This window comes from Danio aesculapii, chromosome 22 (assembly GCF_903798145.1).
Source record: "Danio aesculapii chromosome 22, fDanAes4.1, whole genome shotgun sequence".
NCBI lineage: Eukaryota > Metazoa > Chordata > Actinopteri > Cypriniformes > Danionidae > Danio > Danio aesculapii.
Window position 1 is genome coordinate 38,839,366 of NC_079456.1, and position 13,150 is coordinate 38,852,515.

At 40.8% G+C, this 13,150-nt stretch overlaps 1 protein-coding gene across 9 annotated transcripts in view; it reads right to left on the reverse strand.

The window, feature by feature from the left end:
• dock3 (dedicator of cytokinesis 3) overlaps positions 1-13,150 on the reverse strand; it is a 208,627-nt gene that overhangs the window by 81,434 nt on the left and 114,043 nt on the right. For all 9 annotated transcript variants that reach the window (XR_008835714.1, XM_056447328.1, XM_056447327.1 and 6 more), the window contains one exon: positions 3,727-3,875. Coding sequence is in view for 8 of the 9 variants with exons in the window: in XM_056447328.1 (XP_056303303.1) it covers positions 3,727-3,875 (149 nt within the window). In the remaining variant the exon portion in view is untranslated. The remainder of the gene's footprint in view (positions 1-3,726; positions 3,876-13,150) is intronic.

Consider the following 13,150-nt stretch of genomic DNA (forward strand, 5'->3'; position numbering starts at 1 on the left):
ACCGAGGAGCCTAAATCAAAGACTAGCATTAGTTTTTAAACATTTGTTCAGATGTTCTGAGTGCAATAATGCTAATAATGCTAATGCAGCTATTACAACTTCATTTAAACATTTGTTCAGATGTTCTGGGTGTTTGCTAAAGGGTTAAACTGGTTTAAATAATGCTAATAGGGCTAATGTACTGTTAATGTAATGTTGGAGTGCTTTCTAAGGCATGCTTGGTGATTTTTTCCACGCTTTTGCTTTGGTTGTTTTGCTCTCGATCAAATAATCAGCATTAGCATAACCCAGCACCCCTGCCTAGCCAGGGGTGTGCTAATACATCTGCATATTTTCTGAATATCTACTGGCAAATGAGTTCTCCAGAGAGACATCTTGCATGGTTGGTTTGTATCAGAGCATAAATACGTCTATTTGTTGACAACTTTGTGTAAACAGACAGTAACAAACTGATTATGTGACAATTAACAGTTTTTAGCAATGACGAGCTTGATGTGCTCCTCAATTGTTCTGTAAATGCAGCTTATTTGTTACGTCAAGACGTCACTGAGTATATAAATGTCTTGTTGTCAACAAATAAACCGTCTCACAGTCTTACATTAACCCCCCATATTATGCTAATTCAGATTTTTATCCGTTTGTCTTAGAGGTTATGCAAATAATTTACTTCAACTCGGGGAAACAACAGCTTTAATGTTCTCATAATGTACACTGCAGGATCTGCTCTGTTCACATCGTGTCTAAAACATGTGCGTTACAGATCTGACCTCTAAACCCCTCCCATCTGGCATCCTACTCTGCTCTGATTGGTCAGATGGCTCTACTCTGCTCTGATTGGTCAGATGGCTCTACTCTACTCTTATTGGTCAAATGGCCTTACTCTGCTTTGACTGGTCAAGATGGCCCAGTCTGTTGCTAGTAATCAGATGGCCTTTGCTCTGATTGGTCAGATGACTCTACTCTGATTGGTCAGATGGCTCTACTCTGCTCTTATTGGTCAAAGGGCCTTATGCCGCTCTGACTGGTCAGATAGCCCAGTCTTTTGTTAATAATCAGATAGCCTTTGCTCTGATAAGTCAGACTGCTTCACACAGCTCTGATAACCCTACTCTGCTCTGATAGGTCAGATGATTCAACTCTGCTCTGATTAATCAGATGACTCTTCACTGCACTTATTGGTCAGATAGCTCTACTCTGCTATTATTGGTCAGATAGCTCTACTCTGCTATTATTGGTCAGATAGCTCTACTCTGCTATTATTGGTCAGATAGCTCTACTCTGCTAATATTGGTCAGATAGCTCTACTCTGCTCTGACTGGTCAAGATGGCCCAATCTGTTTGTAATAATCAAATTGCCTTTGCTCTGATTGGTCAGACTGCTTTACACTGCTCCGATTACACTATTTTGCTCTGATTGGTCAGATGGCTTTACTCTGCTCCGAGTGGTCAGTTGGCTCTACTCTACTCTGCTCTGACTGGTCAAGATGGTTCAGTCTGTTGTGATTAATAAAATGGTCTTTGCTCTGATTGGTCAGATGGCTGCATTCTGCTCTGATTGGTAAGAAGGTTCTACTTTTCTCTTATATGGCTCTGATTGATCAGATGGCCATGTCTGTGTGTTGGAAACCAGACGGTCATAGCCATATCTGAATTCCTAAACAGTAACACAGAAGACCCTTTAACAAATGCATATTACAGTAACAGTGCTACTTGCCAATAAACACAAGACCTCTTCAAGAGAAAATTGTTAACCTGAGTAAGGCATAATGAAAAACATTATTAGATTGTTTGAAACACACTCCAGATGCTCTTCAACTCATCCTTCAAGTATTTATAGAAATGCATCGGTAAGTGCTCCTGTCTCAAATCCATTTCATCCCATTTACTCAATTATCTCTCAGTTTGCTGATCTGAAGACCTGGCAGAGATGTCCTGCTGAAAGCCCTGAACCACAAAGTGCCTCATCACAGAAGTGAGTCTTCGGGTGACCTTGAAGAAGAGCGATGAGTGGTAAACCTGGGTCTGAAACGTAGACGCTGACACTCAGATCACCTGACCTCTAAAAGACTGTTGGTTTAAATTATTTGGCTTTCATTCAATGCTATAAGATGTGAACCTAATGACTCTTCTCTTGGAGATCTGGGATAGATAACTGCCATAAAAACAATCTTTCATTCAGAAATTACAGTGTATTCAAGATCAATTTGAGTGTCAAATGGATAATAGCCATGAAACTTTCAAAAATCTCTGAAACAATGATGCAAGAACTGTAAATACCAGACACTTAAATGCTGAAAAAGAAGAACTGCACAAGTGTGTAGGTTAGAAAATGGGGGCGGCGTCTGAAGGACAGACATAAGTGTCTTTGATTGCAGTGAAAACTGAATTAACTCTAAAGAAAAGACAGACTCATCCTTTTTGTTGTGTTGTGTTTGGCCTTACTGTTAGTATTTGAAATCTCAATGTAGTTCGCATTAACCAGGAAACAAATGACTTATGCTCTTTTTCTCCTCATTTCTTTCTGGGCCAAGTCGATTTAGGGTGACGAGAAAGCTGCAGCAATCCATCACCAGTGTTTCAGTTCTGTTTACTCCACGCTCAGAAGGCCTTGGCCTCTATCCCATTTAAAACACCAGCAGGTCCTCATGACACACAACAGCTTATTTAAACACTGTTCAATGGAGTGAAGTATGCCAGTGCTGGACATTAATCTCAACAAGTTATTTAGAGTCCAGATGAAATCGATCCCAAATACTTGTTTAATAGGGTATATTTGGAAAGGTGGAAGCTAACATGAAAGCTAACACATTTAGCAACACCTTAAGGTATATTGTGTGGTCGTTCTGCAAGAGTTAAACTAATGGTGGACGCTAACATGACAGGTAACTTTGTTAAAGACACCTTCTGTGGTATTTTGAGCAAGATCTAGGCCTATTGTAGAAGTTAGAATGAAGGGTAAATCTGCTTACAACACCTTAAAGTGATCTTTAATGGTTTTTATACAAGATTCTGGCCATTAAAGGAAGATAGCATGATGGCTAATTTGTTAACAACAATTTAAACACACCTTTGGTAGGTCTTTTAGAAGATTTGGGCCAAGGGCGAAAATTAACATGATAGCTAACATCACTAGCAACACTTTAAAGTCAGCATATTGTGCAAAGTAAGACCAATGGTGGAAATTAGCATGATAGCTAACTTTAGGTAACAACTTGAAGCAATCTTTCCCTGCTGTTCAAATATACCAAATGCTGGTAAGGCGTTTACTTTCTGGTTCTTTCCTTGCTGGTCATGTGCAGTTTATTGAAGTAAAAGTTAATGGTTTGTTAAGAACAATATGTATGCCTAAAATAAAGTTTATTGAGTTAAAATAGCTGAGTGTACGTTAAAAGTGACAATTGGTCCCTAAAAGTATGACCAAATTTGCTTAAATAGCTTAAAGGTATTCTTCCGTGAGATTTATGCCAGTTTTGGAAGTTAGCATGATGGCTAATGTTGTTAACAAAATATTAAAAGCATATTTTTTTTTGTTTTTGCCCAAAATAAAGACCAATATTGCATATTAGCATGCTGGCTAACATTGCTAACAACAGCTTAAACATATTTTCTGGTGTAGACTTATAGTGGAATCTTGCTAACAACACCTCTAAAGGTTTTCCCTGAGACTAAGACAACAGTTTGAGTTTGTTTAGGGCATATGTCTGGAGGTAAAAGAGAATAACTCACTCATTGCCCCAGTCCAGTCGTACAGTGATGTGTCGTTTGACTTCACGGACTTGATCCTGGGTCAGGTGGCCTGAAAGCAGTTGTCGCCTCAGATCAATCAACTCGTTCATCACGTGACGAAGCTTGTAAAAGAGGTCCACTTTATGCTTCTGTGGAGAAAAACAAGCAAGAAAGGCAAAGATTCAATTGAATCCATCTATCCATGACAAACTAACCTAAATTTGATCTGGCCACTGTGGAGCAGGCCCATATGGCACATAATATAGTGTAAACTGAGAACATCCTGTGAACATTGCAATACACTCTTATTTTGATTAAAAGAAAAAAAGTAAAATTGTACAACAGAAATTTACTGGCTCCCTAAAGACAGGCAGCATTGCCAAATGTGCCCATCGTAAAACTTATATATAAGTCCAACACCACATTTCAGTCCAACAATCATTGGTTACAGCATGTCATTTTCAGACTTTGCACAACCCAACAAACCCAGGCTCATACGGATTACGTACCCCTACATACATTTCTGGAGAGTGCCAAATATGTCCCAGGAGCTATATGTTTTTGCAGTTTTTCTTTTCGCTAATCCCCCAGAGGCCACTATGTACGCTTTTTCAGATCTCAAATTTCTCTCCTGAGTGCCATTCGCATCTGCTGTTCTTACGTAAATCCACCAGAGACCGCTGTCGACTGACTGACTTGCTGACTGACCAACCGACCAATGATAGATTTTGTTTTTGATTTATCTGCTTTCTTCTTCACTGGACTCGAACCCCATCGTCATGGTCAACTCCTCTCTGGGTCTCAAGTCTGCCAATATACATGTTGAGCTACTGGACAAACTGGTAACAGCGGAAAAGCCGTACATTTCGAGGTAAGCGGTGAGCTGGTAAGCACGAAAAGGAACGCCGTCATACCGGCTCGTAGCGTTCGTTTTAAAGATGAAATGCAGCCATACGTAACTCTGGGTACATCACTCATGATCTCCAGAAACGTATACAGGGTTACGTTTTCAGAATGACCCTTTGTTGAACAAACCAGCACCAAACCTGTTCCTGATAGCCATCTGTCAGTGCAGTATGAATTAGACTTTAAGTTAGGTGAATAGTATTTACATTTGCAAATAATCCTCTCAACTCTGCTCAGCTTTGTTTTAGTGTCTCCAACATAAATGCCTTCAGGCTGCTCAGCTTCTACAGACCACTGTCAATGCGAATGCCTCGTCATGCTGCTTTCAAATGATGCTGGATTTACAGTACTGAAAATAATCAAAGTCACAGATAGTCAAAGACATGGAACAACCACCGAGCATCATCTAAGCACACGTCCCAAACCGCAAGGCTTCCCCTGCAAGTTTTGTGCATGATGAATGATAACGACTCCCCCATTGGCCCTCAGGGAGACATACAGCAGACAGATTTGTGTGTTTGTCATGCTGTGCCAGCTGTATGTGCAGTCTCCAGTGTCCTCCATTGCCAAACATCTCAGGACTTGAGCTTGATGTGCTCTTGAAAACAAAGAAGGTTTACTCAAGAACGTGCCCCTCGATGCCTATATCTGTGTGGATCTGTCAGTATTCCACTCCACAGTGTGTTATTGGTGAAATGAGATGGGATCTGAGCGCTCTTTTGTAAAAGCCACATCCATCACATGTTCTGTTGTACTCTATTGGACCTGTGTACTGGATGTAGCTACTTCCCCCCAGATCACTTCTGGCTCTGGAGACTGACAGCTTCCTTCTGCTCATGGTGGCATAATTACTCTTCTTTGATGCAATCACAAGCAAAACAGTGTGATTCACTTCCTACTAGGCTCAATGGCCCATTTCTTGGAGAAAAATCTCAATGGCCAGCTGCAGAACAAACTACAAGTCTGTAGGAATGTGGAGGGAGAAAGGTTTCTGACGGAAACTAAGAGTGAATCTTTGAATACACAGCAGTATGAGTTGGCATCCTGATTCAAGTATAATTACAATGGACCAATATACTTCAAACTAATTTAAAGAGCTAACTGGAACGACCTGATGTCAAACAACATCCGGCCAAAGCAACGTTTGTTTCGAGTTCGTTTTGATTAGAAACAGCAACCAAAGCAAACTTTTTTGGGGAAGTACCCTTTTAAACCCCTTTGAGCTACTATTGGTTTATGGCAATTGCACAATCGGTAGGCAAGTTTCTTCTTTGACGTGTCAACAGTCTTCAACGATAGTTCAGCTGTAAGTGCTAACTATTGAGAAGGTTCATGAGCCTCTCTTGAAAAAAAAATCCCAAAACATTCCATTGGAGTCAATGGAGTTTTGACAACTCTCTCTCTCTCTCTCTCTCTCTCTCTTTATGGCTTTGTGTGAACCTAGCTAGAAAAGTGATGATGAAGTGGTGAGGAAACCTTTGTTTCCATGCTAGCTAGTAGGATCTGGATTGTTATGCAACAATCCAATCCAAACTGTTTTACTTTCGTTTAAGTGTTGCTCCGGCTAGTGATATAATGAGTCGGGTTGCAACAGAGATGAGGATCCAAATACAGTTTATTAGGAGAAATGTCAGACAGGCAATGGTCAAACAGCGACAGTCAGAAGCATGCAGATAATCCAAAAATCATAAACAGAATACAGGCGAATGGTCAAGACAGGCGGCAAAACAACATAACAGTAAAACAAAGCAGAGGTCAAAAACATGGCAAGGCAAGACGAGGTAACAATTAGTTTGCTCACAGTGTAACAAGACTCAGCAAAGTGTGTGTGTGTGTGTGTGTGTGTGTGTGTGTGTGTGTGTGTGTGTGTGTGTGTGTGTGTGTGAGGTTTCTTTATAGTCCTGGAAATTAATCCTTACAAGAATCAACTTTATGTGTTTAATCAGGGTGAGAACAGGTGTGTGTGTGTGTGTGTGTGTGAGGTGCATGATGGGAGTTGTAGTTCAGTAAAGTGGTATGTGTACAGTTCTCCAGCAATCTGCAAACCCTCAATCGCTGATGATTATGACAGGTGAAGTCTTGCTTGGTTTAGCTAGTTAAACAGCTTGGTAGGGGAACCACCACACCAGTATCCTTTAGTAGCTTAAGTGTTTATGTGTCACTTTGAGCTGGTTTTGGGCAGGTTATGGACCAGCATAGTGCTTGTAATGAAGTTGAAGGAGAAACCAGTGCAATTAACTTGTAAAGTATGAATTCTTACACTAGTCTAAGCTGGTTTGCACCAGTCTTTGCGTTAATATTGGCTGACCACAGTATTCCTGGTGGTTTGGGTAATTCAGAAACACTGCAGATGTAGTCTTTCAGAATGTTTGAAATGATTCATTTGTCACCCAACTAGGTTTTAATTAGTTAAATAGAGTGTTTCGGGGGATAATTTTTTAGAGATATAACAACCCTGGTCTATACTCTGCATCTCTAAACTGTCAAACTATCATTTTTAATCACAAATTCGATACCTTCAGTAGTAATGTATTGTCATTTTATTGCCAACTTCAGAAAATGTATATACATTTCAAAACACTATCTAAACATCGCAAATCACTACACAAATCATTGAGGTCAAATTCTGACTACTACATGTTAAAAAGCAAAATAACATTCCTCTACATTTGATTTATAGAGACCCAAACACACTCAGTCATTCTGATTGATACTCAACTGAACACAGATCATTTACTAAACGTATCTGCTACCCTCTGACTCATTTCAGTGTTGGGTTACACTTTATTAGACTTCTGAGTTTATCTTGAAGATAGGAGCCAACCTGATCAATAAGATTAAAGCGTTTCCTTTAGCCTGGATAGGTGGACTGGAAAAAAAAGAGATAAAGATGTATCTCCAACTCATCTTCTCTCAAATGAGTTCTAGATTAAAGAGACTGAGAAGAATCTTTTCTCCATGACTGCCATATGAGGTATTTTAGGATCTTGGCACAAGCTGATCTTAGTACACGTTGTGGAATCATCTTCCCTTACTTTCCCATCACAAATGCACAATCATTGCACTCCGTTTCAAACACTGTAAATAAATGTATCAGCCTCAGTAGTATAATGCCATTATGACTGTTTTAAGTTAGTCATTGAGGGACTTGAGTATAAATCCTGGAGCTTTAACTGAAATCCAGCTCAGATTGACAGCCTCCCCCACAACCCAGTGGCAAGAACCTATCCTCCTCTGCAGTAACTGAAAGATGGATTGCACCCGGTTCATAATCCATCAGGATCCTCTTTCACTTATGAGGTCTCTCGTTGATTAACAAGTACTTTAATGATTCACATTGGTATTTTAGGATTTGGAACAGACTTTAAATATCAACAGAGCTTTTGTGTTTGGTTAAGAAATCGCATGCCTGTCTAGTCTATTTTAGCAGAATATCTAGTTAACTCTGGGAAATGTATATTGTTTGGTTATAAGACCAACAAGTGGAGTACCTACAGTGTTGGTTATGTAACTCAGAGATTTAGAACCAATACTAGTACTGGTTTCTGGAGAAACATTTGTTGAAGTTCAATACAGGAAGAACAAAACTTGGGCTCAAAACAGAACCATGCAGCAAAGCACATGTACATGCAATAGATAAAGACATTTTCAAAAACTACTGACAGTCTTCCTATCCCTAAGATATTATAGGAACCAATTTAATTCCTTACTGCAGACATGCTGAACAAGATGATTGAGAAGAAATTGAGAGATCAATTATATCAGTCAGTGAAAAGATGATATAGATTACTTACCAGGGCCGTTTATATCAAAGTTGATAATTACCCGCACCATATTATTGTTTCATAACATCTTATTTTTACAAGGCGAGTTGTTAGCCCAACGCTCTACCCCCAACCCAAAGGACCAGGGCATACACACATACACTACGGCCAACTTAGCTTACCCAATACACCTATAGTGCATGTCTTTGGACTTGTGGGGGAAACCAGAGCACCCGGAGGAAACCCATGCCAACATGCAAACTCCATGTAGAAATTCCAACTGACCCAGCCGAGGCTCGAACCAGCAACCATCTTGCTGTGAGGTGACATCGCAACCCACTGTGCCACTGTGCCGCCCAACATGATATGGCTAAAGAATGTAAACGGAGACTCGCATGCAAAACACAATTTTTGGTCTGGCTAAAGGGAATACAGCTGAAGACTCTTGGTGTGTGAGTGTGTAGGAAGAGGAGCTACAGCACGTGTTGCACCGAGCCGTGTGAAGAACATGTATTCATCACACTTTCCACAACTGTGTGACTCACAGGCTTTAAATACAGAGACTGGACTGAGCTACAGTGCAAGGTGTCGAAAGCACATATCATCATGTCCAGCTCCCGGCCGTCCAATTCGTCCATGTCTTCACTTAGGTTCAGAGAAAAAAAGTATTCAGTAGAGGTGCTGTAAGAAACTGAATTAAATAAATGTTTAATTGTTGTACCTTGTTAAAAATAAACTTTAGCCAACTATTTCTGACGCTGGAATCCTTCAAAGGGATTTGCAGAATGGCAGGTGCAACGCAGCCAGGAACTGCACACTGTTTGGCAAGCGGCACGCCATCTCTTACTCTCATTGTTTAGTCATATGCCACCTGGAATAACTGTATATTCCTCTTCTGCTGCATAGAAATAACTGAATCCGTCCTGCCTCCTCCATATTATCACACTATGACTAAGCAGAGTTTATGACACTAGCCATTAGTGATGTGGCAATTTCAGAATAAGCACTTCTTAAAGTCAACATGAAACAGGATTTAAGATTGTCCTTTTCCCCCAACATTCATTCATTCATCCTTCAGTGTAGTCCCTTATTTATCAGGGGTTGCCACAGCGGAATAAACCACCAACTTATCCAGCATATGTTTTATGCAATGGATGCCCCTACAGTCGCAATCATACCAAGGTATCCATAATCCTGGACCAGGCTGTATCCTTAGCTGATGTTGTGGTGGTCATGGAGGAGTGGAGAGCGTGAGACTCATTCCTGAAATACTTCAGTGACAGACGAGTCTCTGCATTGATCCCGTGGGCCAGCCTGGACACCCACCGGTGACTTTCTCACACCTGCGGCTTCTCCACGATAGACGCCCAGCGCTCTCCAGCCTCCGGTGCCTACACTGCAGCTCTACACAGGAAGTTTGGCCAGAGGAGAAATGCTCGTGCCCAACTGAGCCTGGTTTCTCTCCAGGTTTCTCTCCTTCACTTTGGTCAATTGGTGAAGTTTGTTCCTCCACTGTCTCCACTGGCCTGCTTGGTTTGATTCTTATGGAGCTGTGCATGGATGGATTTGCTCTTCAGTGTTTGGACTTTCAGCAGTGAAGATTAAACCACACTGAACTGAGCTAAACTGAACTCTGAACACTGGACTGACACAGATTTATCCTTTGGGAACCAATTGGATTGGAAGATGGGTATTGGAAACAAAAGCGTCACGGTTTCAGAAAGGGAAAGGGAGCAAGGACTCAAATGCAGTAAAGAATATGGGTTGATTAATAATAAAATAAAACAAAAGGCAAACACCACAAGCCATGTGCTCACATAAAAGACTAGAACACAACACTAAAGCACGCGGCCACAATGTAAACACACCAACATAAATAGACACAAGACCCGAGCACGCGATAAATGAACACCTTACCATGCACTCACACATGTAACGTGCATGTTTCATCTCTGTGCCATCTGAAACCAACTAGACTGAGAGGCTGAGAATGAAACAGCGCACTGCCAACAGAACAAACACAAACACGAGTACAAGAGCGCGCGTCCCAAGCATGCCCAGAACTTGCGCTCCCCCATCAGGCACGAGACGACGCTCATACAAAAGACACACAATGACAAAAAACAGTGCTTAACCCGAGAAAACTCGAGCCGAGCACAACATACAAGACAAGACAGGACTAATGTCTGGACTCTGCCACCAAAACAAGAATTAACAAAACCAGAGTGGCAGAATCCTGACAAAACTGCTGTGTTTTCATTTTCACAACAGTCTATTACAAAATATCTATAATTATCTAAACAGTTAGCTCACAAAAAAAAGAGAAGAAAAAGGACAGGAAAAAAATAAACAAAATAACAAAACAAAATGGAGGAAGACTGACAAGTGGACGAAATGGCCAGAGGTGAAGAAAAGTCATTTCAAAAGGGGAAGGGAAAGTTATGGTGTTTAATTAAAGATTCTGAGGGCAGAATATAACTAATCAAGCACGCAGATACAATGTTTATAACAAGCACTACTATATGCATTAAAAAGATGAGGACATTTTGATTTAATGGCAACTTTAAAGGGTCTTTCAGGACTGGAGAGGAAATTAAACTGCACAGATATAACAAAAGATAATCTATCAGAAGAGAAGGAACAAGCAATGCAGGGCTTTATTCTAAGTATGTTTTCAATAAGACACCACATATATACTGTATATATGACTCACTCTACTGATTTCAATGACTTCGAAACACCGTCCCCACTGAGAATGCGCCTCAAATAGCAGGTTCTCATTAAAGCCCTGTTTGTTTAGCTGTTAAATGACCCATTATCACCATTAGCTCTCTCATGAGAACACATGTTCATCTCTTGCTCTGACTCCTATTTAGCTTACAAGACTTCAGCACAAACAATAAGCGCTTTGCAGGAAAACCAATCAATGTTGATCAGTTAGTGGCATTGACTATTTGTTAGATATTCAGATTTACCAATTAGCAGCAACAGAACAACATATAAACTGCCATTATATGCAAAGCATTACATAAGCTAGTGCTAAAAACGAAGCAGAAATCCTAATATATCAGCTTGGCCAACAGGAAATGGATGTATTAAAGAAAAGATGAATTTGTAGACCATGAAAACTGATTTATTAGCTTCCTGCATCCTCCATTTGAGACTCTTCAGTCAGTGATGGAGTGTGACTCACAGCGTTTCGCCCACACTCCACACAATCACCACTGATCCTCCGGGTGCTAATGCTAACGCTCACCTGCACTAGCCGACTCAGCTCGCCCCACACGCTGGGGCTCTTCTCTAACCACACATTTCACATTCAGGTTTGTATTGGGGAACAAACAGATGATACGTGGAATAGCAATACAGTGAACTTACTCAGACTACTAGCTACAGAAATGCTAGCTAATAATTTGCACATGTATATAATGAAGCAGGCAGTTTGGTGAAACCCAGAATGACTAAATGAACGCAAACTAACTGGATGATTGTATTGTAGATGAAATGAATGCTTCATTTAAACAATAGCACAAGTGAAAGATGGCACGTTTGAGGCTTAAACGCACCATTAACTGGCGGATTCATTTGCAGTGCAGTTTTACGCTAGCAAGCAAGACTGTCCATCAGTCTGTTAGTGTTTGTGTGTCTTTGCTCCGGGTCAACAAAGGGCGCAGAAGATGACAGACCATATGGGACAGTATTGTGGAGACTCCGCATTGAGAAAACATGCACCAACTGTTCAGAGACGTCCAGAAAACCACACATGACCAGGCTGTTGTGAAAATCAGCCTTTAAAACTTATTTTACAGCACACATAATTGGATTAAACTCAAGCAAACCCAAAGTAATGCGTTAATAACCACCTACAAACCCCCAAAATCATTTTAAAGGTTACTGAAGCTAACATATAATTCAGAAACTGAACTGGTCTACTTATAAACGATTACATAAACCAGCATTCGACAGGTGTTTATTAGACTGATGTCAAGCAGGGACTTCTGCTGATCATTTGACAAAATAACTGAACTGAATTTTTATAAATGTTCTTTGAAATAAAATAGGATGACATGGTGGCATGGTTTCCTCCGGGTGCTCCGGTTTCCCCCACAGTCCAAACACATGTGGTATAGGGGAACTGATCAACTAAACTGGCCGTAGTGTATGAGTATGTGTGAATGAGTGTGTATGGGTGTTTCCCAGTGATGGGTTGCAGCTGGAAGGGCATCCGCTGTGTAAAACATATGCTGGAATAGTTGGTGGTTCATTCTGCTGTGGCGACCCCAGATTAATAAGGGGAATGGAAAAGAATGAATAATTGCACCATGAATCAGATGTCTAAGCTAAAGATCCGGTCCAGCAATCTGAAGAAGGTGAATCATCTGTTCGCCTCCATTTTCCATGAACACATGTTAAAGTTGGTACTCTATATTCCACATAAGAGCATCTTAGAAACATGAAGCTGTGCAACCGCAGATTAGGATAAAAGCCCTGGCTAAATGAACAAATGTAATCAGCTCTTAAAGTGACAGTCCACCCAAAAAGACATGCACAAGTTCTGAATGCACTTATTCATTCATTTTTCTTCGGCTTATTCCCTGATTGGGGTCGCCACAGCGGAATGAACCACTAACCTATCCAGCATATGTTTTACGCAGTGTTTGCCCTTCCAACAGCAACCCAGCATTGGAAAACACCCATACACACTCACATTCACACACATACACAACACTTTTGATTCCCCACATCCCCTATAG